Source organism: Scardinius erythrophthalmus (assembly GCF_964197995.2).
Source record: "Scardinius erythrophthalmus genome assembly, chromosome: 2".
NCBI lineage: Eukaryota > Metazoa > Chordata > Actinopteri > Cypriniformes > Leuciscidae > Scardinius > Scardinius erythrophthalmus.
The window spans coordinates 7887380-7912254 of NC_138222.1; the positions used below are offsets into that span (position 1 = coordinate 7887380).

Genomic DNA, 24875 nt, shown 5'->3' on the forward strand with positions numbered 1-24875 from the left:
ATGGGTCAAAGTAAAGAGTGCCCAATCTGCCCATGATGAAGAAAAGGAAAAATCTATTGGCAGTCTAGTTTAAAACATATGTGCCAAGTTCTTAGAAATCAAAGGTTATTATTGATAACTAAAACATTTTTTTTTATGAAATAAAATATGTATAAAAACTAAACTAAAATGAGAAATGAAAATGAAATTCAGTTTCAGTTGAGGTACTAAAATTACTTAATCTAAAACTGAAATAAAAACGAATTAAAGCTAAATAGAAGTATTAAAACGACAAAAGAACATAAAATTAGTAAAACACTAAAATTAAAACGAAAGCTGAAAATATACAAATAAATGCTATTAATATATACCATAATAGTATATAAAATAAGATAACACTGTTACAAAATACTTGGTATTGATTCCATGTGGTGTGACCATCAAGTGCAAAATATTCATTATTCCTTAAATACACACAAGTGCACACAAGTAAATATCATGAAAGAAGACATTTTTGGGAGTCGCACCACATGACATTTTTAACTGAACTAACCTAGAAATTGAAACAAAATGTGACCCTGGATCACAAAACCAGTCACATGTCGCACGGGTATATTTGTGGCAATAGCCAAAAATACATTGTATGGGTCAAAATTATCGATTTTTCTTTTATGCCAAAAATCATTAGGATATTAAGTAAAGATCATGTTCCAAGAAGATATTTTGTAAATTTCCTACCATAAATATATAACACATTTATTTTTGTGAGTGAATGCAGCACAATCTTGAACATAAATGGACGACTTTAAAGGTGATTTTCTCAGTGTTTTGATTTTTTTTGCATCATCAGATTCCAGATTTTCAAATAGTTGTATCACAGCCAAATATTGTCCTATCCTAACAAACCATACATCAATGGAAAGCTTATTTATCCAGCTTGCAGATGATGTGTAAATCTCAATTTAAGTTAAGTTGAATTAATATCTTAATTTTGGAAAAAAATTGACCCATGTGACACATGTGGTCCAGGGTCACATGAGCACTATAAAAATATTTATGTCGTTGGTGGCATTTCAATTAATGCCAAACTTAACTTGTTCTCAAGTGTCGCATGACCAAATATCACAGACATCAAACCTGACGGAGAACATGTAACACCTTTTGTGTTCCAAGGCAGTCATAGAGGGTTGGAATAACATGAGGAACATTCAATTTTGGGTGAGCTGTTTCCATACGGGAGAACATGCGACCTACAACCATTGTATGCATTATTAGTCAAGACTCTTTCTGGGGTAACAAAACCAGCTCTTCAACTTCTCTTTGAATAAAACTTCTGAAGTAGTATAACTCTGTAAAGAGCAGGTCTCTGACTCTCTAGCTCTTGCTCTCTCTATCATCAATAATGGAATAAGGTGGCATGTGGAGCAGGTTCTGGACCTTCAGAACAAACAGGGAGCAGAATGGATTCCACCCTGCAGGACGGGCTCATCAGCACGGTCAACAATGCCTGAATGATTGGGTTCAGAGCCGCAGCTCCAGCCCTCGGCTTCTACCATGGCCAAAGTTCTCAATCATCTCTAAACTTTTCCTTTCCAATTTCACAAGTGTGAATCAGATCAGACCCTATTACAGAGGATAAGCCTGTACCTACAGAGCCGGATCATTCGGCAGCGAGAGGACAGGCACTCCAGAATGAGATGGCTAATGGTGACACGGACCTTCAACTGTGGTTATAGGACACCTTTTCTCTGCATCTGATAGAAATACCAACCTAATCACGACAAAGACGGTCTCGCTGATGCTATGCATGAGGACGGGATAACGGAGAATGGAGGAAGAGAGAAAAAATAATGAAAGGGAGAGGTGTAATAGGAAATGGCCAGCATTGGGTCATTCAGGAAATATAAGAGGAGGAGAAGAAAGATCAAACTGGACAGGCGATTCGAGGCAAAACCTGCATATAAGACCTGTTTATATGGAAGATTGGGGGCAGAATGTGATACGGCCTGTTAGCCACAAAGGTGAATGTTAATATTCACCCAGTGACGACCGTAACTATATGAGGTGCTGCGGTTAACATGAAATACACTTGATCGTTGCAAATAAAATAAGAATGCTACAGGGCAGATGACAAAATATGTTTGGTAACACTTTACAATAAGGTTCATTAGTCAACTACATTAGTTAGCATGAACTAATAATGAACTGCACTTATACAGCATTTATTAATGCTTTGTTAATGCTAATTTCAACATTTACTAATACTTTAGTATTAGTATTAGTTAATGCACGGTGAACTAACATGATCAAACAATGATTGTGAATGAAAAGTGATTAATTACAGGATCTGAGATGTACACTTTCCCCTTACATATTACTATAACATTTAATATAAAATTTAAAGTTGGCATGAAATCAAAATTGATATTTATTTATTAATAGCTATAGCTAGATAACTATTTATTTGAACACGTTACTAGTGTGCATTTATATAACACCGTGCAAATCTTTGGGGTTGGTAAAATCGGTACGATTTTCAATAAGGCTGCATTTAATTGATGAAAATACAGAGAAAATGTGTCAATATTTCTACAATTTAAAATATATTTTAAAAGTGAATTCATTTTTGTGATGGCAGAGCTGAAAACCGTGATACATTTTATTTTAGATCAAAAGATCAGAATTGATTTGAAATAGAAATATTTAGAATTTTTAGTTTAATTTAACTTTTGAACTGAGTAGTGTATATATTACTTTGTTGACAAATTGTAATAAATCTTTAATCAAAATGTCAAAACTGCTCTTATGACTAGTAGACATCCATGAGGTAAGCAAGGCCACGCTGCAGTTAAGCCAATCGCATTCCTCTATGCAACGCTCACTTTTCAGAGATTCATGCCCCCAACTGTTTTTTTCTTGCTCAAAACTTGTTTCACTCAGAAAATGCGTCACAGTACAGAGTCAAAACTTCCGTTTCATGCCGACTTCAACTTGGAAATTGATGTTGATTTAAAAAAAAAAATCTATGGACGTGCGCTGGAGTGTGTTAGGGCTTTACCTTCAGTCGCTCTGCTTCCATTCTCCCTGCTTTCAGCCTCCTGATTTCCCCATGTAAACCCTTCACATTCTCCTGAAGGTGACTGCATGAAAACAGGACAAACATTACAGCCAAATCCCATTTCACACAAGCGCACCCATTTCTCCATATGTTTGCATGCACATTCCCTGCTACTTGGAGCTAAAGTCCATGTTTGTACACACTGGGAGCTGAGAGGAGCGTTGGACAGGGTGAGCGGGGCTTACTCTCTCTCAGCTGTCAGGTGGATGATCTTCCTGCTCTGGTCTTTGATCTTGAGTGCCAGTTTCTCATTAGTGTGCCTGGAGAGGAGCAGGGGCACAGATAATGGGCTGCAGTGAGGAAGCTGTGAGCTGCTGTCACAATCAACCATGATGCTGAATGATAATGATATAGCCATTATAACACTGGATGCTAAAGTTCTGATGCGCCACAGACACGTTCTATACGCCGTAAATTTATATACTGGTTCCAACACTGTAACATGTGACACAGTCTGTGACATGTTATGCAGAAAGAAGCCAGATTTGATGTTATGTAAGGGGAAACACACAGCTAGGTCATTATTGCAAAACAAACTCCAAACGGGTAGGTATGATGGAGCTTATTTTACAGTACTGACTGCACAATATGCCGTTAATTACATGGTTCCCTACTAAATACATAATATTTACAAAATATAAATTTACAAATGGACATGAAATATTGAATTGTGTTAATAATGTGAGAAGATGGAGGTGGAGGGATACCAGAAACATTCAACTAGATACACTGTAAAAAGTGATTTTCAAAGTTGTAAATGTGCATTTTTAAATTTCTTGTATTTTTATTTTTAGTTGTGGTTTTAGTCATTTTAGTACAACTTCATCAAATTTTGTTGAGGCATATATGTATATATGCATTAAATTGATCAAAAGAAACAGTGAAGGCATTCACAATGTTACGAAATATTTAGATTTTAAATAAATTGTTCTTTTGAACTTTCTAATCATCAAAGAATCCTGAAAAAATTTAGTATGATGTCCACAAAAAAATTAAGCATCACAATTGTTTATTTGTTTATATATATATATTTATTCTTAACAATTAAAATAAATAAGTTATTAAATAATTCCGAAAATAATTCTTAATAGTTTTAGTTGACAATAACGACACTCTTTGGAGCTTTTTAGACTTACAGAAAAGTACTGTGGTAAACCAGAAGGCAATATCGAGGTACTGAATGATTACATGTCTTACTTTTGCTCCTTTACCCATTGGTTCACATTGGTGACGACTAGTTCACTCTCCCTGTGAAGTCGAGAGCTGTCACTCCGTGCGTCTCCTAAGCACTGCCGCAAAACATCCACCTCACACACAGCTGCGTTATATTTCTGATATACACTGTCCATCTGTGAGCGCAGAGCCTCGACCTGCACGTGAAGAGGTCAATGAACACAAACACAGCAGAATGATATGAATGGTGTTAGGACTCTGTGGCTGACCTGAGAAACTTTATCAGTGTAGTTCTCTCTGAGAGCGGCCGTCTCCATTCTCAGCAGCAACACCTCCTCCTCTCTGTCCCGCAGGACGGTCATATGCTCCTGTGTCCACTGCTGAGAGTGGGACAGCTGTGTGTGCAGCTCCGCCAGTCGCCTCTCACTCGCACGAGCCTGACGGGACAGACGGAGAGAGAAAGTTTTGCTGATGTTAAAATCTCAAATATAATGTATATATATATACTTTTCCAGACAGCATGGCTCTGTGTTAGTTTCAAAACACTGCTTTGGTTTTGTTTTTTTGAAAGAAATTAATACTTTTATTCATCAAGGATGCATTAAATTAATCAGAAGTGACAATAGAGACATCCACAATGTTACAAAATATTTCTATTTCAAATAAATGTTGTTCTTTTGAACATTCTGTACATCGAAGAATCCTGAAAAGCTGTCTCACGATCTCAACAAAAATATTAAGCAGCACAATTGTTTTGAACAATAATAATAATTGTTTCTTGATCATCAAATCATCATATTAGAATGATTTCTGAAGGATCATGTGACACTGAAGACTGGAGTAATGATGCTGAAAATTCAGCTTTGCATCACAGGAATACGTTACATTTGAAAATATATTCAGATACAAAACAGTTATTTTAAATTGCAATAATATTTCACAATATTACTAAATAATACAAATAAATAAAATTTTACTGTATTTTTGATGAATGAACAAAAAGGGTGGCTGACCGCACAGATCCATTCAAGACTGGAAAAGTCTACAAATTTTTTATTTTATTTTATGAATTGCATCGTGCAAAAGTGCAAAGTGCATGTGAGTTAAAAACAAATAGACACCAGCAAGCAAATGTTTCAGCACATTGCTATCTTCAGTACTCTGTTTATTTTTGATAAAATAAACATCTTGCTATAATATACTGTAGAAGTATATATATAATCTCTCTCTCTATATAAATTTGGAATAATTAAGATTTTAAAATATACTACAATGAAAACAGCTTTATATAAAAAAAAAAAAGTATGCACACACACCAGCTGTTTTCCTCAAGGGGTTAAACATTTTCCCACAAGGACAAGGATTTCAGATATCACCATCTTTGTGGGGACATTTTATCCCCATAACATAGGGTTTACCAGGCCACACACACACACACACTTGGGGTATATACAGCGGGGGAAATAAGTATTGAACACGTCATCATTTTTCTCAGTAAATATATTTCCAAAGGTGCTATTGACATGAAATTTTCACCAGATGTTGGTAACAACCCAAGTAAGCCATACATACAAAGAAACAAACAAAAATAAGTTCAGAAATTAAGTTATGTGTAATAATGTGAAATGACACAGGGAAAAAGTATTGAACACACGAAGAATAAAGGGAGGCGCAAAAAGGCATGGAAAGCCAAGACAACTGCTGAAAACTTACAGTAATTAAAAAGCAATCCAGCCTCCTGTCAGTGGAAATTAACAACAGCTGGTTCAGTCCCAAATGATGGCCTACAAAAAGGTCTCATTGCCGAGGTGTCACACAAGACACATCTCATGATGGGTAAAAGCAAAGAGCTGTCTCAAGACCTTCGCAACCTAATTGTTGCAAACCATAATGATGGCATTGGTTATAGGCGCCATTCTAAGCTTCTGAATGGTCCAGTGAGCACTTTTGGGGCCATAATACGGAAGTGGTAAGACAATCATTTCACCATAAATTTGAAGCTCATTTAAAGTTTGCTGCACAACATTTGGAAAAGCCAGTGAAATACTGGGAGAATATAGTGTTGTCACATGAGAGCAAAATTTAACTTTTTGGATGCCATAATACACACCAAATTTGGAGGAGAAATGGCAGTGCACATTACCCTAAAAACACCATACAACTTGGTGTTGGCTCTTGGACAACTCTTCTGATTATTCTTTTCACTCCTCTATCAGAAATCTTGCGAGGAGCACTGGTCGAGGCAAATTTATGGTGAAATTATCAAAAGTGCTCACTGGACCATTCAGAAGCTTAGAATGGCGCCTATAACCAATGCCATCATTATGGTTTGCAACAATTAGGTTGCGAAGGTCTTGAGACAGCTCTTTGCTTTTACCCATCATGAGATGTGTCTTGTGTGACACCTCGGCAATGAGACCTTTTTGTAGGCCATCATTTGGGACTGAACCAGCTGTTGTTAATTTCCACTGACAGGGGGCTGGATTGCTTTTTAATTACTGTAAGTTTTCAGCAGTTGTCTTGGCTTTCCATGCCTTTTTGCGCCTCCCTTTCTTCGTGTGTTCAATACTTTTTCCCTGTGTCATTTCACATTATTACACATAACTTAATTTCTGAACTTATTTTTGTTTGTTTTTTTGTATGTATGGCTTACTTGGGTTGTTACCAACATCTGGTGAAAATTTCATGTCAATAGCACCTTTGGAAATATATTTACTGAGAAAAATGATGACGTGTTCAATACTTATTTCCCCCGCTGTAATATGTTGATAATATTCCTCTGCAAGCAAAGAACACAATATATATATATATATATATATATATATATATATATATATATATATATATATATATATATAAGCGTTGACAATCTTCAGCTGCGTTAAAATCTCTATCCCTAAACAAATCACTATTACACTCTTATGATGTGGCAAATCTATAGCAGCTCACACAATTTTACCTCAAATGAGATCTCAGGTTTTCAGCATATGAGAATTCAGCTTAAATTAAAAGGCAGGCTAGTTTCATGGCTAGTAACACTGTCAGTGTGCAAGATGGTGGAGCGCAGTGACCTTTACCCAGAACGCACACACTGCAGATGAGAGCTAATAAAAGGTGGTAAAGAAAAGGAGAAAGACAATTAAAATGCTGTGCGAGAGTGTGTGTGTGTGTGTGTGTGTGTGTGTGTGTGTGTGTGTGTGTGTGTAAGTGGGTTATGATGTAGTCACCTGTGCAGCTTTATATCCAACTCTAATCCCTCTGTGATCCCACACACACACTCAAATGAGATTCTCGACTCATCAGTTTCTTCAATTCACACCTGATTTATAAACGGGGGCTGGAGTATATTTGCAAACACACACACACACGCTTATGCAACCATAATTATGTGCCAGGCAGACAAACACACACACAGAAATGATAGCCGCCTTTATTCTGGCGTCTGTCTCGCCCCGCTTCCCCGCATGCTGCGTTCCACACGACTGGCGAGAATCATTACTGGCCTTCCTCTGATACGGCTGCAGAACCAACAGCAATTATTTTTAAAAGCCAGAGCTGAAAACAGACAACCGATGCACAACACGCGCATAATCATTATTTCTGCAGTCCGACCGGTGGCGCGGTGTGTGTGCATGTTTGTGTGTGCATGTATACATTAGGGCCTGGACAGTGTGCAGACACTTTATTTTTTTATTTTTCAGTTTTATTGTTATCCTGCAGAGTTTGCTGACCATAAAATGACCAGGATGGTTATCCAAAACCAATTAGAGTTACCCTACAACACTGACAGCACTTAAAGAATGAGAGTGAGTGGTTTAAATAACTCTACTGTCTGCAGGAGCACTGCAGTTTTGCACACATTTCAGGTACTTCAGGATGAAGTGTCTCAGAGGGGTTTGACAAAGTCAGAGAACTCCATACTTATGAACATCATTGTTGGTTCTGGAACAACATTCTCATCAACGGATCAGGTTTTAGGATTAGGTTTGGGTTTGTGGATTCAAAAACATTATTATTAGCCAACCATTATTATTAGTTCACCCAAAAATTCTGTCATCATATACTCACCTCACCCTCATGTCATTCCAAACCCAGAAACCAAAATTTAGACTCCCTCCTTTGAATTCCAGATAACCAAAACTTTGTATGGGATATGGATTCAAAACAAATCCATATGAAATTAGCGGTTTCATCCAAATCTTGTGAAGAGATGATATCACTTTATATGATGATGACCGTTTGCGATGTGCTCTATGAATGTGTATTTGGTTGATTGGTTCTTAATTAAATCTGTTCATCTTATAATGCAATCGCGACTCTTCTGAAGACTTGGATTCGACTCTTATAAATTATTTTATATGTCTTTATGAAAGTTTTGAAGCTTAAATGTTTCAGTTGGGTGGGTCTTCAATTGAGGGATAGAAATCTCTCACAGTGAAAATATCTTAATTTGTGTTTAGAAGATGAAAATGAATACAGTCTTATTGGGTTTTGGAATCACATGAGTAAATGATGTCAGAATTATTAGTTAATAGCCATTATCTTGGAATGTATTTACAAATCCACATAGAATTTTGGTACACTAATCACACATAATTAAGATTAATATGGCCTGCAAATATATAAATAAAAGCAGGTAACACTTTATTTTACTGTGCCGTTGTTACACATGTTAGATGTAATTACTACAGTAATAACATACATAATTGCAAGCAACTAACTAAACTGAAACCTACTAATCCTAACCCTATAGTGAGTACATGTAGTTAATTAATATCGCTCAGTACTCAATTGTATAATTACACTGTAACAAGGATACGTTAAAATAGTGTGACTTAAAAGCAATTTCAGATTACTTCATTATGAGTAAGGATTTAAATATAAAATTACCATTATATATATATATTTATATCTATTTGTATTCTATAATTTTTTTTCTATTTTGATTTAGCTAATAATGCATTTAATTTTACATTTAATTAAGGTCATGTGACATTAATTCATTCTAATTTTCACACCCATATGTGCAACATTTGATGAAAAATGACAATGTCAATTGAAATGCAGTAGTACATTGCCACTTTACATATTACACTGGCATTTTTGCATATTATTTTTCTAATTCAATTAAGACCATACATATACATCTACTATACAAAGCTGCAAAAAAAACATCAGTAATTACACGAGTGGCTGATGTTCATGTAGATAAGAAAGTATAGCAATACTCGGGAGATAATGGCTTCAATTCCCAGGGTATGCATGAACTAATAATAAAAATGTATGCAATGTTGAATGCAATGTAAATTGCTTTGGATAAAAAAAGTGTACCTCCTCCTGAGAGCTCCTGCTCTCACTGTGCACTCTCTGTAGATCTGCACTCATCTGAGTGACTCGCTCGTCCTGAGCCTTCTTCTCCTCTGTCAGCTGGGTCAGGCACTGCTGCAGACGGGCCTGCTCACTCCTCTGGGACGCCACCTCTCCACTGTACTCCGCCAGCTACAACACACAGAACGCATGTTGAGATTTGTGTGTTAGGCGCGATCACGTTGTCTGTGGCGGTGGAAGAGATCGTACCAGCTCCATATACTCTTTATGAGTGGCCTGTGCTGTGCCGAGCTCCAGTCTCAGCTCTCTGCCTCTCTGATCGGCCTTGGCTGCCTCTCGTACCCCCTGATGCCACTTCTCCCGCTCCTGCTCCAGATCCAGCTTCAGTCGGGACACTGTAGCCTGCAGACTGCTCATCTGAGCCAAAGAGCACTTATCATACACTACCGCTCAAAAGTCTGGGGTCAGTACGAATTTTTACACAGCAAGGATGCATTAAATTAATCAAAAGTGACAGTAAAGACATTTATCATTTCAAATGTTCGTCAAAGTTCATAAATCCTGTTCATAAATCCGATTCATCAAGCGTTTTCAACATTGATAATAATGAAGTTAGAAAAGATTTCAATAGGACTTACAATATTTATTAATATTAAGTTAAACATTAAGTTAATGTTAGTTAATGAAAAAAAAAAAAACACTGTTCATTGTTAGTGCATGTTAGCTCAGGTCCAAAAAGAATACTAACAGATTCAACTTTTGATTTTATTAATGTATTAGTAAATGCTGAAAATAACACGAACTAAGATTATTAAATGCTTTAAAAGTTAATAATAAATGTAGTTAACTAATGTTAACAAATGAAAAGTGTTATAAACTTATTTTATTGTAAAGTGTTATAAACAAAGATTTCATCACAGAATCCAGACATTTTTTTTCCCATGGTTTCCACAAAAATATTAAGCAGCAACACTGTTTTCAACACTGATAATAATAATAATAATAATTATTATTATTATTATTTTTGCTTCTTGAGCAGCAAATCAGCATATTAGAATGATTTCTGAAGGATCATGTGACACTGAAGACCGGAGCTTAATATCCTCAGTTCTCAGTCCTCAGATCTTGCTGGATCTGTCTGCTGCCTTTGACACAGTTAACCACCAGATCCTCCTGTCAATCCTAAAGATGAAGGGCATCTCGGGAACCGCACTCCAATGGTTCAAGTCTTACCTCTCAGGTAGGTCCTTAGGGTGTCGTGGAGGGGTGGAGGGGATCTAGCTACTGGGGTGCCTCAGGGCTCAGTGCTTGGACCACTTCTCTTCTCCATCCACATGACATCACTAGCATCTGTGATTTAGAAACATGGCTTTTCCTATCACTGCTACGCTTATGACACACGACTCTACCTCTCATTCCAGCCTGATGATCCGACGGTAGCTGCTCGCATCTCGACCTGCCTGACAGACATTTCTGGCTGGATGAAGGACCACCACCTTCAAATAAACCTTGCGAAGACAGAGCTGCTTGTGGTCCCGGCCAACCCAACACTACACCACAACTTCTCCATTCAGCTAGGTTCGTCATCTAAAACGCCATCAAGGTCAGCCAGGAACCTTTGAGTTGTGATTGATGATCAATTGAACTTCACAGACCATATTGCTAGAACTGTCCGGTACTGCAGATTTGCCTTATACAACATCAGGAGGATCAGCTCTTCCTATAAGAGCAGGCTACACACCACCACACACACCACCAGACTGGACTATTGTAATGCTCTCCTGGCAGGTCTTCCAGCTTGCACTGTCAAACCTCAGCAACTGATCAACTGAGACAAAATGCTGCAGCTAGAGTGGTCTTTAACAAGACGAAGAGAGCACACGTCACTCCTCTCCTCCAAAATTGCACTGGTTGCCGCTCGCATCAAATTCAAGTCACTGACGTTTGCCAACAGAACAACCACTGGCTCTGCTCCCTCCTACCTAAACTCATTACTGCAGACTTACGTGCCATCCAGAAACTTGCTCTCTGCAAGTGAACGTCATCTTGTGGTGCCATCTCAAAGAGGCACAAAATCTCTTTTTCTGGTCTGTTCCCTGCTGGTGGAATAATCTGCCTAACTCAACCAGAGCGGCTGAGTGTGTAGCCATTTTCAAGAATCGGCAAGACTTGATCCATTATTACTGACACTTTCTCCTCTATTCTATATCTATTTATATAAAAAAAATAATAATACATGTACTGCGTTAGATTAAACTGAGAAGGTCTTAGCACTTGCATATTGTTGTCCTATTGTTAGCTTAACTGCTTCTATTGTTCTCATTTGTAAGTCGCTTTGGATAAAAGCATCTGCTAAATGAAGAAATGTAAATGGAGTAATGATGCTGAAAATTCAGCTTTGCATCACAGGAATAAATTACATTTCAAAATATATTAAAACAGAAAACAGTTGTTGTAAATTGTAATAATATTTCACAATATTACTGTTTTTACTATATTTTTGGTCAAATAAATGCAGCCTTGATGAGCAGAAGAGATTATCTTTAAAAACATTAAGAAATCTTGTGAACCCCAAACTTTTAACATTAGTGTACACCATCATTTTCAAAAAGACATCATTTTCAAAAAATTCCTTTGCATAGGTTAATCAGTATGGCCAACTTTGACTCATAGTCCAATGATCAACCACCAGTTTGTATCAGCCTCGGAAGGGCTAGAAATCATGTCATCAGCAGTTTGGACTAGCTTATTAATATGTGGCGTTCCCGTAATACCTGTTGGTGGTGTTTTTGCTCCTGGTCATCTCTGGTCTCCAGTTGTCTCCTGCACAGCTGAAGCTGAGTCTGGCAGTTCAGTCCTTCCTCCTGCAGTCTGTGTGTGATGAGCTGCAGATCCTGGTGTGTGTTTATAAGCTTCTCCTGTTCACACAGCTACACAAACAGAGAAGGCCAGCTGACAATCACATTCTTTAATGATATTCTATATTCAGGTTTACCTTTCATTTGTTTTATATTACTGTTTATTGCCATTGTGAACAAATGTTGCGTTTTGTGAGGGGGGAAAAAATCATATTTTTCAGAACTTTTCAATGTGAAGTACATTATTAGGATTTTTGTTGTTCCATTATTAGTTTTTCCCATTTTTAGAAACAACAACAACATATATTCTGCTTTCTTATTGCTTGTTGGGCAAAGTTTCTGAACAATGAACAGGCATTGTTGATGCGTAAATGTATTCATGTAATTCATTCTTTCTTGCTGACATCAGAAATCCAAGGATTTTGGAAAGTACAAAAGTTTTCAATTTTGATTAATTTAATTTGACAGGTAAATGTCGAGATGTTATTTTCATCAAGAGGTGCATCAATTTCTGGTCTCCTCCAGCACTTCTCAAAGACTTTCAATGAATTTAAGGTCTGGCTTTTTTAAGAAATGAAAATCTACACACACACTCCATAAATTAGGGTTAGAAGAACTGTTTCCAAACATACAACATGCTAGAAACATAATAATCACTGCAATAATGACCCACTCATAGACTCTTAAGCATTTGCCTATTTAAATCCAAACAACAACTTTTTTTTGGCCAGGCGGTGTATGTATGTTTTACAGTCTACCCAAATGTAAAAGATAATGATCACACTGCCTATGGCTTCTTGTGTTGAAAGACTTTTCTCAATATATTGAGAGTAATATACAGTGGAATGCATAAGTGAATACACCCATGCTAAAGTTGACTAAAAAGAGGAATAAAAAATCATCTTTTGGAAATTGAACTTAATGCCTTAATTTAAAAAATTAGGAAAAATCCAACCTTTAAGGACACCAATTTTCTTTGTGAATGAATAATGTATCGTAAATAAATAAATGTTCTTCCTTAAAATACATGGTGCATAAGTGAGTACACCCCTATGTTAAATTCCCATAGAGGCAGGCAGATTTTTATTTTTAAGTATTTTTTTTTATTCTTTTTTAGGATACTATGCATCCTGATAAAGTTCCCTTGGCCTTTGGAATTAAAATAGCCCCACATCATCACATAGCCTTCACCATACCTAGAGATTGGCATGGAGTACTTTCCATAAGATCATCTCTCAATGCGAATCAAACTAGCTTTTAGGCTAACTGAAATAAAACCATGCCAATCTATTTTAATTCCAAAGGCCAAGGGAACTTTATCAGGATGCATAGTATCCTAAAAAAAAATAAAAAAAATACTTAAAAATAAAAATCTGCCTGCCTCTATGGGAATTTAACATAGGGGTGTACTCACTTATGCACCATGTATTTTAAGGAAAAACATTTATTTATTTACGATACATTATTCATTCACAAAGAAAATTGGTGTCCTTAAAGGTTGGATTTTTCCTAATTTTTTAAATTAAGGCATTAAGTTCAATTTCCAAAATATGATTTTTTATTCCTCTTTTTAGTCAACTTTAGCATGGGTGTATTCACTTATGCATTGCACTGTATATATATATATATATATACATACATAGACACAGTGACCATCTTCAATTTTCCTATACAGAAGTTTAAGGAAAATGTGTTGTTCTGCTTCTTCAAATGAAACACCAGTGTTCACATGGCATCCTCAGCTTGACTTTTGAAAAATTAAAAACCAGAACACCAGGCAAACACGCAGCTACTTCACGCATTAATCCATATTGATATCGTCCTGGAAAGGTGAAGTAGGCTTTTCGTGATTTACTGAAAAGCGTGATATTGGAATTTGTGCACCTTCCATCGTCATGTGTTAATTAATGAACTCTCATGCGCAAAGAAGAAGACAGCAGTGACAAAAATAATACCAGTTTGAAAACCGCCATTGCATTTTACATGATCAATCAATCAATTATAGTAACAATTAGTGTTGCTTTCGTCAACGAAAATTATGACGAAATATTGTCGTCAACGAACCGTTATCACCTGACGAAAACGAGACGAGACTAGACGTAAATGCATGGTCATGTGACGATGACTAAAATACATGTATAATGCAATATCGTTGACGAATAAAAACGAGACTAAATGTGGTTTAAAAAAATAAAAACTATGCTAAAATGTCTCTTCATTTTCGTTGACCAAAACGAGACGAGACGAAATGTTAACGTCACGACGAATGAGAGATTTGTGCGTGAACCCATAGCTTTGTCGGCTTTAAATTCTGGATTGCGATCTGGTCACCCGATTATCAGCGAATTTAACAATATATTACTCCATTAGTTATTCTATTAAAATGTCTCATTGATGTATTTGACACATTCATAATCATTACTTTTGCCGGTGTTGTGCCGAATTTTGACCCCCGCCAAATTATTACCCCCCTAGTATTGGTAGGTTTAGGATTAGTTGTGGGGGAGTGGTTAGGATCAGGGGAGAGGTTAGGAATTAGGGGTGGGGTTAGGAATTAGGGGTGGGGTTAGGATTAGGGGTGGGGTTAGGATTAGGGGAGGGGTTAGGAATTAGGGGTGGGGTTAGGATTAGGCAATCAGGTACTGACTTCAACGAGGGGGGTAATAATTTGGCAGGGGGTCGAAATTCGGCACAACACCGGTTCTTTGTGACAGCTGCATGTCTCTGGTTACATGAACACGTCACCGCATCAGCGCCAGAACATGGAGATTTTATTTTAGAGAATAATCGCAAAACCTATTCGATATCCTATAATTAAATAAACTAATCGAATATCCAAAAATCGTGACTCATCCCTGCATGGAATCTCGTTTCTTTTCCCAAATCTTCACTCACGTCACGTCTCACCCATTTTCTAAAGGTATTATAACGTTTCTTGGTTCGCTTTTAATTAGGCCTATTATATTCGTATTCTTTACTGTGGTAACGTAGAAAAACGCTGTAGGACAGATGGCCTACATTTGTACTTGCATGTCAAATTCTTTTTAACACAGTTTGTGCTTGTTATATAGACATAGGGCGCGTCAAGTTTAGTTGTAAAGCGCGCTTCACACGCGCGGGTGATTTTTAGTTTCACTTTCTCTGGCAGCGCAATCTCAAACATAGCCTAAATATTTCGGCCTTGTGGAGGATAAAATTCGCTCTTCAAACCAATTTACATCAAGTAGAAAAAACAAAGATATCATAAAGAGATCGATAGAGATCGATATCTTCGTGTTTTCCTGCGTCCCACATCCCTCTCAAAGCGCAGAGTGTATATCACGCGTCTTTGTGTGGAAATATAAAACGAGTTTTTTTTTTTAAATAACCCCCCAACCACCGCCGGTAGTTGGTCCATTACCGCGGTGGTAAAAAAAAAACCTGCCACCGTCACAGCCCTAAATATAGGCCTACTAAATAGCCTATAATAAGATAGCCTTGTTTGAAATTCTATATTGACTGGGTTAAATAGAATCACATTACTAAAAAGAGACTAAAATACAATTTTCATTGACTAAAACTAGACTAAAATGTCATCAGTTTTCGTCGACTAAAACTAGACTAAAATGTCATCAGTTTTCGTTGACTAAAACTAGACTAAAATGTCATCAGTTTTCGTCGACTAAAACTAGACTAGACTAAAAAGAGTATGAATGTGACTAAAACTAATAAAAACTAAAATGACAGCCTGACACAAAGACTAAAACTAAGACTAGACTAAAACTAAAATTAAAACAGGCTGCCAAAAACAACACTAGTAACAATTAAAAAAAATATATATATATTTTAAACAGCCATAAATATGGGGGACCGGACATGTAAATGAGGGGGCCTAGTCCCCCCGACAGGCCCCATTGTGGCTACGCTACGGCATTAAACACTTTTAGTTTCAAAAGATCAAGGCATTTATGAATCCTCATGATATAACCTGTAATAGTGCAGAGCACAGATAAACTGTGAGCTCCACGGCTGACATATTCACTCAGATGGCTCATACTCCTGCATGACAGATATTAAACTGGGATTAGGGAGATTAATTTGAAACTGTTACTGAGCAAGAGACTTTTGCATCAGATCTATGAAAGTTTCTAAATATAGAAAAGTAAATTTACAACTAGAGTGAATAGCTTTGCTTCAGACTAACATCTCTTCAGCACCGAGAGAAGCAATAAAATCATATTTCCTCATGATCTGTACACGTTTGCAACATTTAAATTATATCATAACTTTGGGGGTGCTAAATTAATTTTCAGTTGAAAACAAAATGATTTGGTTGACATTTTTTTTGAAAATGTTCACCGTGTTCACACCATTATACGGAGGCCACAATGAAAATTAAGACTAATTAAGTCTAACTTAAACCTAACAAATACAGTTTTAGAATTCAATGGATTTAAAACAAAGAAAAAATATGATGTAAAATAAAGAGGAAACATTTAATATTCAGCAAATGTGTGACACTGACCATATGAACTGACGGTAAGATGTTCTTGAAGCACAAGATGGATTATTCTCAAATCATGCTGGATATCACGATCATCAGGTTTTACACGAACATGTGAAGCTTGTGTTCTTCCACAAAGCCAAATACACACATGAGAATGCATCCACCATATACACACACATGCAAGCTTGCACCGTTCCTCAGGCACACACTAATCAATACAGGGGATCATGTCCTCACAGAGCAGGTGAAGCACTTTTGCTTAATAATCCTGCCGTTTAAAGCCCTGAATCAGTGTAGGACGAGTGTGAAATGGCTCTCACCTTAGTCTGCAGGGCTGAGAGGGTCTCTCTGCTGATGTCCAGCTCGTCCTGGATCTGCTGTTTCTCCTTCTGGAGTCTCCCAGCTTCATGTTGAGCGCTGAGCACATCCGATCTGCTGCTGCTGGCCTCTGCTCTCAAGCGCTCTACCAGCCTCCTGTAGAGGAGAACATGAGTCTTATTTCAGCAAACTCTCATCTCCATCAGTCCTGACATGAGAGCACTATAAAGGAGCAACAGGTGTGAGGATGAAATCACCACACCATCCTGCTGGTCAGCAGTGTATGGTGTTTTTCATGTAGGGTTCTGTGTACACCTGGTATTAAGATGCGTTTTGGTCGGCGCTAGATACAGGTGTAAACTGGGTCTAAAACATTTTGAGCTTGTCCACTTTCGACCACTTCCAGAGGTAATCGAAAACGCATTTTTCTAACACGCACTCAGTGTTCGGCGTGGTCTTGCGGCTGTCAGAGCAGAAACTAAAGCTGATGCTCTCTTTATGTTTTTCCGTTGTGTCCAGGCAAGTTCATATCTAAATTGCACAAGCTTATTTTGTCCATTAGATCTAAAGATCTGAAAAAGCCCATACACTAGGCCCACAGACCCTCCCTTTCGAAGAAATCAAGACAGAAGTTGTTGAAAGTGGACAAAAGAGACGGATTAAAACACCAGTTGTAAACAGATACGTGTTTCCTTCGTCTACTTGTGATCCAGTCAACCAAAACACAACCTAATACCAGGTGTAAACAGGGCTTAGTTCACTAGGGAAGAACAAAAGGAGGTAGGATCTTACCAAAACCAGCACTAACCAGCATAAACCAGACTGGAATTTATACTTGGAATTTATATATGGGTTTGAAACAACATCAGGGTGAGTAAATGATGACAGAATTTTACATGTTTGGGTGAACTAAGCCTTTAAGCTTAGTCTCTTGCTGCTAGTATAAATCAGGTACACTTTCAATCTTTTTCTGGCCAAAAATCAATCACAATTTATGTTGTTTTTAGAAGCCATTTAGTGGCAGATAAATCTAAAATAGTTGATACCACAATAAAAAAGTAATCAAATAATTACACAACAACTAACAACTGCAAAAAAGGGCAAATGTATGACATTGTAACCATAATTTCGAACTCATTAGTTAGTAAGTCATTATTTTACAGATACAGAAAGTACAGTTTTGCTTGTAAATATCCAATTAACTTGCTACCAACAACCCCCCTCTCCAAAAACCTTTGCAAGTAATTTTAAAAATTAGATGCTACTTGCAAACATTTACAAATCCAGTGATTAATTCTTCCTCAAAAACGCTTGTTGGATTTGTTTCTTGTTTTGTTCCTGTAGCTCAAACAGTAGAGCATGGCTCTAACAGGATTCTCAATGAATGTGTGAACAGATAATATACAGCGGCTCGCTCTCATTGGCTATCGCGGGTATCCTATTGGAAGCAGCCCGATCAAGAGTCGTAAATATCGCATGTTTGATATTTACATTTTAAGATTGGGGAGGCTAGATCGGGAGCAGTAAAATAATCTTAATACAGCAGCAAATATTTGATGATAATTTGAACTGTAGTGAGTTATTTGATAATACATTTAAGGTTTACATGTTTTAAATGTGCTAAATTGCAATTCCATCATTACAAATGTGTAATTGCAAATATATTTAAATACGGCATACCAATTTCAATAGAAATGATGGTAACACTTTATTTTAAGGTGTCCTTGTTACAGTGCAATTACACATTGAAGTACTGAGTAATAAGAATTAACTACATGTACTTACTATAGGGTTAGGCTAGGATTATGGTTTGGTTTAGGGTTAGATGTATGTAATTCTGCGAATAGTAACCACATGCAACGTGTAACAAGGACTGTAAAATATTTTAGTTTGTCATATATATTTGTACATTCAGCAATAAAATTTAACCGTATTTCATAGTCCTACTTAAGTGGGTCAAAACAGTAATGCATTTCTATTTAATTGCAATTAGGATGCATTTAAGTGTCAGAAAACATTACATTCAGTTCACACTTAAGTGTACTCTTTTAAAGTATGTTATTTCCATAATAATTTATCTTTTTAAAAAGTATACAATTGTCCTTTTCACAAGGGGTTATTTAACAGCCACCCATTCTTGTGTGCAATATGCATCAGATGATTATTGAACAGACTTTGGGCTGTATGAAGCCAAGTTTATTTTAAGCTGGTCTTTTTAGCAGGGCATGGAGTGCGGGATCTATATTTTCAGAAAAAAAAAATGTGCATGGGCATGAGAGAATGGGACACTTCAGTCCACAGCAAAACATCTTCACCTTGACTAGTCAGTGAAACAGACCAGAACGCATCTTAATTGAGGCATGATAACATGTAGGAATGGTAAGCAGCAGAGAGAGGTTCGATTTAATTAGAGTAGGCAAGCATGAATATTTAATGAGCGGGGTTGAAACTAATTACGAGAGCAGGGCGACGATGAGCTCATGCACCGTTTCAGCATGGATCAACAAATCACACCCAACCACAACAGATCAGACCCACCACAGCGTCTCAAATCACTCCCAAAAGAGAAAAGCTTATCGCAGCGGAAATGAGAGGTGATGACCAACCCTAACCTCCTCAACCTTCAGATGAAACCCAAACAAGTGAAGGACGGTCCTACAGAGGGTGTCTGGGCGCCGAAGCGAGCGGTTGACTAGGTGATGTGTCACTTTTTCAGGAGGTGAAGAGCGTGGGGAGATCCTGCAAAAGACCCACGTGGCTCTCTTACCTCTTTCTCTGCCATTGGCGAAGCGACCACAGTAACAGCTAATCGATCGCTCGCGAAATCCCCCAGCACGCCCTCGCCGGGAATGATCAATATCCCTAGCAATTAGAATCCCCTATCTGCATGGCTGCAGGGACCTCGGGGTAGATCTGTGGCCCGCAAACACCCAATTTAGTCCTCAACTTACCAGTTAATTACTAAATCCTCTGTAATGTGTATTGGCAGACGGGAAGTTGTGCTGCGCACCAGCGGATGGCTGACTGAACAAGAGACCTTTGGCAAGGTGCTAGTTAAGATGCGCTTGCTCGTCCTCTTCCAGCCAGTTAAACATCTGATTTCACACACTGATCCAGACCCACGGTGATTCCTCCATTGAGCGGCACACTTTCCCATAGGAGGGCAGCGCGGGAGGTAAAAGCGGCACGTCAAGGGTCATGAAGACTTAAAGACACTCTGAACCGTCCTGAGAATTGCAGCTTCGCTTAATAAAACTCGGTTAGTGTCAGTGGCGCAGTGGACTGTGCACATACTCAGGATACGTAAGAGATGCTCATTGGGAACACGGTTTGAGTCTCAATCCCATGTCCGTGTCCAACTGATGCTGCATGCAAGTCCTCTTGGGAAGCTCACTCTTATGCTGCACACACTTGAAGATTTTAAACCCGGATTGCGAACGATCGGGGGTGTGTTGCACCGAATTTTAGGCTTGTCTCAACATAAATTTTGTCCCAAAAAATCCTCAATTGTCATTATGATTATTTTACTGCTCCCGGTCGAGCTTGAGCCTCCCAAATCTTAAATATCAAACGTGATGCAGTATTTACGACTCTTGATCGGGCTGCTTCCGACGGGATATCCGCAATCGCCAATGAGAGCGAGCAAGCTATCACCAACCGGATGTTGCATGGTTTTATAGTTGAAACATGTCACGAAAGTGAGTATTGAGAAAGAAGATCGACTTATGGTGACAGTACGAGTGCCTGTATAATGTTTTTTTTCTTTTTAAACAGAATGCATGCCAGGAGAGCCAGCTGACATGCCGATCATCCTCCATATTTGTTTTTCTTCTAAAGTCACGCTTGATCACACGAGTTTCTGTGAGATCTCTGCTGCGTCCCAATTCGCATAGGCTACTATCCATCCTAAATAGCATTGGAAATTAGAATTAGTGTGTCCCAAATCATAGTCCTGTTTGTTGAACTGAACTGAAAAGATCCGTACACACTCAAACGGCTAATAATGGCCACAACCCGTTGCGCTTTGGAGGAGGATTCAATTAGAACTACAAACACAGATAAAAGTATTAAAAAACTACAAACATGGCGGATATGTGTGAGTCCGACGGCCAAGGAGAGAGGTTTTGATAAAAGGGGTTTGAGTGATTAATGATCAGTATATAACCTGACGAAAATATATTTAGTCAATGTTATCCACATTAAAATTTATCGGCAACAGCATTGTGAACTCTTGTAAAGGTATGTTTGATCATTAACTTTTAAATGCATCATTATGCAAATTGCAAATACAAGGAGAGTTCTCCGCATGAAAGACCCACGACTGGCAGATCACAATGCTACTACATTTCTCTCAGAAACGATAGACAATTTAATTAAATTGAATGTGGAGAATTTTAACTATGACAAGATGATTGACAGGGCAGTTTAAACGGTGACAGGATGAACGTAACTATAATAAATTTATAATGTTAAAAATTGGTAGAAACTGTCCTTATGTCTGTGGTCTCCCACAGTTTGAAAATCATCTAGTCTAGTGTGTCCAAGGCCTTATGGGTTCATAACTATAACTATGCAATTATGACAATGTGTAATGCAAGTGATATCGTTTGGGAACACAATGGGAACTATTTACACTTATCATTTGTTAATTAAAACTGTTCCATTTACACATTACCCATCAAATGCGTTTCTGCAAAACTAATATAAATTCTATCTTCACTTCGTCACTATATACAAATTCAGTGGTGTTCACGTCACCAAAAGCCTCAGATATTCATTGCATTTTATCATCAGCTGATTTCAATAGGAAAGAGAGTGGCATCAACACTGGTGTGAGAATTTAGCATACACCACTTTTAATGAAGATGACAATGTATTGAGCTCCAGGATGCGATGCCAGACGTGCCAGATTTGTGTCAGTTTGCATATGCTTACTGGGGGGAGTAAAATTCACATATGTGGCTTCATCAACCACGCGCATTTACACTTGAATAGTTGCATCTTGAATACGTCTCAAACCTCCCCAAGTGGTTTGTTCGTTTTGGAGGGAATTTACACCTGGTCTTTTCATGATCGGATAGAATTTCAGATTTCTTTCCTTCTTTTTCATCTGCTGACAGAGCAAAGAAGCGGCACAAAATGGAGAAATAATGTGTATAAGGTGTGCAATTGATTTTTATTTTCATTTTATCACGACTTCAACAGGGTGCAACAATGCTCACCCATTGGTTCCGCCGATCCAGAAGTATTTTTCTCATTAAGTATTTGTTAAAGAGTTGTAAGCCATGAACCAAACCAGACAGATACAAGGTGAACTTTGAAGCAAAAAAAACTGTGCAAGACTGTTTTTATAAGGGCTGTATTAAGAGGAAGAACTACAATTCTATGAAGCATTGTGAATGACAAAGTAAAAAATAATATAAAACTACAGATTTAAAGATGTTGATTATTTATAGAAAAACATTTTACATTTATTGAAAAAATATGCATATTATGCATACAAATATTTAAATTATTATTTGACAATATAATAAATACCTTGATGGCTTCAACGAAAGCATTTATTATTAATTATCAACCTCAGACCTCTCAATAGGTCTGTCTTTAAAGGTTCATCAATTTCCCTATGGAGAAAATGAATGGGATATTTACTTCTGTAACCGAAGTTGCACTCTATTCTCAGTCTTCCATACAGCATCATGGGAAATGTAGTTTAAAATTCTAAATTCTAATTTAAATTACTAAATTATTTTCTGTGGCAATCGACAGCTGCCATCCATAAAGATTAGCTTGTATTTGACCAGGAATATTCCTACAATATTCCAAAACTAGGGAAGTCAGGGCTCAAAGAAAATCCACAGTTCCCCACTGGTAATACTGGCGGTGGTGGCGTTCATGTGCACTCATCTGGTAAATACGATCATTTAGACATGACTTGAAGGCAGTATAAAGCTGATAAATTTGGATTAATCGGCTCATAGCTTCACTAGCGGCCTTAATATGAGTGTGATATGAGAGTGTCATCCTGAGGAACTGAGTTTGGAAAGCTCCAAAGCGTTTGGAAAGCTTTGCTGTACTATGCAGTCCTAATAATCACTCAAACTGCATTCGAGTGCACTGAAAAACAGGCCATGCTGATCTTTTCTCGTGGGTTTTCAATTCTGGACACTTAGCCATTTTCAAAACAATAATTTGAGTTATAAACGACCTGTAAGAATACATGGTTACTTTTGAATGGATACAATGTTTTTTCCCCCCATATAATGGTGTAGTTATGATATCTACGATCAGGGGTTAACTGGACCAAGCAGACCTCCTGGTTTGGAGCTTACCGTGAGTCCTGCAGCTCCTGCTGGGTGTTTTCCAGACTGTCTGTTATTCTCTGGAGCTCTGCCTGCAGTCTCCTCTGGGCTTTCTCTGCCCGCACCACCTCAGCCACACGCTCGGAGAGCTGCTCCTGAGCCAGATGTTGACCTCCCTCCAGCATCTGCACCTTCTCCTGCTGCCGCGTCAGCTCCTGGCCTGAAACACACACATTTAAACCATAATATCTGTGAAGACCTCACCTCAAGAGTGTCAGAGTTTTGGACTTGTAAAACAATATATATATTATAGCGAGCTAGCTTTGAAAGCATAAGATCCCACCCTCCCTTCAGAGTGTTTGCAAAGCCACGCCTCCAACAAAACACATGAACGCATACAGCAAGGAGCAAACAAAAGCATCACGAGACATAGCGTTAAATTACCATATGTCTCAAAGCACATAACATCACAATAATAATGAACATGAACAAGTTAAAAAGTACCTGTACCACCTGACTGCTGCAGGTTCATTTCGCCATTGATAGTGTTGCCATTGAAACGCATAAATTCAAGTCACAAACTGCTCTGAGTATAACGTCACAGGTTTCCATCTCTTCTGAATTATGGCGTGAACGCAGCATAAGCTCGGTTCAGGTGTAACCTGTAAAAGGTGGCTGCTGTTTCGGTTGAAACGCGCTGATGACGTGTGATGTCTGCGCGGAGGTATGGAAATACATACGTTGATAGGCAGGTAGGACATCGTATCATTGCCTTTCAACCAGCATAACAAAAATGTTTCTGGAACAAATCACCTACCCGCCTTTAAGCTCACCAAGGCTGCAATTATTTGATCAAAAATACAGTATAAACATTAATAGTAATAGTGAGAAATATTACCATTTGAAATAACTGTTTTCTGTTTTAATGTTTTTAAATTTTGTATTCCTGTGATGCAAAGAATTTTCAGCATCATTACTCCAGTTTGCAGTGTCACATGACCCTTTAGAAATAATTCTAATATGCTAATTTACGACTGAATTATTATCACTTATTATTGGTGCTCAATTATTAATAATGGTTCTTATTATTATCAATGTTGAAAAGAGTTTTTGTTGTTTAATATTTTTGTGGAAACCATGATAATTTTTTTCAGGAATCAATAATAGTAAAAAAAAAAGAAAAGAAAAAAAAAAACTCTAACTGACACCAAACTTTTGAATCGTAGTGATAATGTTACAAAAGCTTTCTATTTCAGATAAATGCTGTTCTTTTGAACTTTCTATTCATCAAATAAACCTGAATAAAAATTGTA

At 37.6% G+C, this 24875-nt stretch overlaps 1 protein-coding gene across 1 annotated transcript in view; it reads right to left on the bottom strand.

Annotated features, from left to right (window-relative positions):
• Positions 1-24875, bottom strand: part of pmfbp1 (polyamine modulated factor 1 binding protein 1) — a gene marked incomplete at its 5' end in the record, with an annotated part of 101838 nt that overhangs the window by 6476 nt on the left and 70487 nt on the right. The window contains 9 exons of the mRNA XM_081358467.1: positions 3038-3119; positions 3283-3357; positions 4295-4467; positions 4540-4707; positions 9602-9769; positions 9848-10015; positions 12373-12528; positions 17263-17416; positions 23593-23782. Of these exons, the coding sequence (XP_081214593.1) occupies positions 3038-3119; positions 3283-3357; positions 4295-4467; positions 4540-4707; positions 9602-9769; positions 9848-10015; positions 12373-12528; positions 17263-17416; positions 23593-23782 (1334 nt within the window). The remainder of the gene's footprint in view (positions 1-3037; positions 3120-3282; positions 3358-4294; positions 4468-4539; positions 4708-9601; positions 9770-9847; positions 10016-12372; positions 12529-17262; positions 17417-23592; positions 23783-24875) is intronic.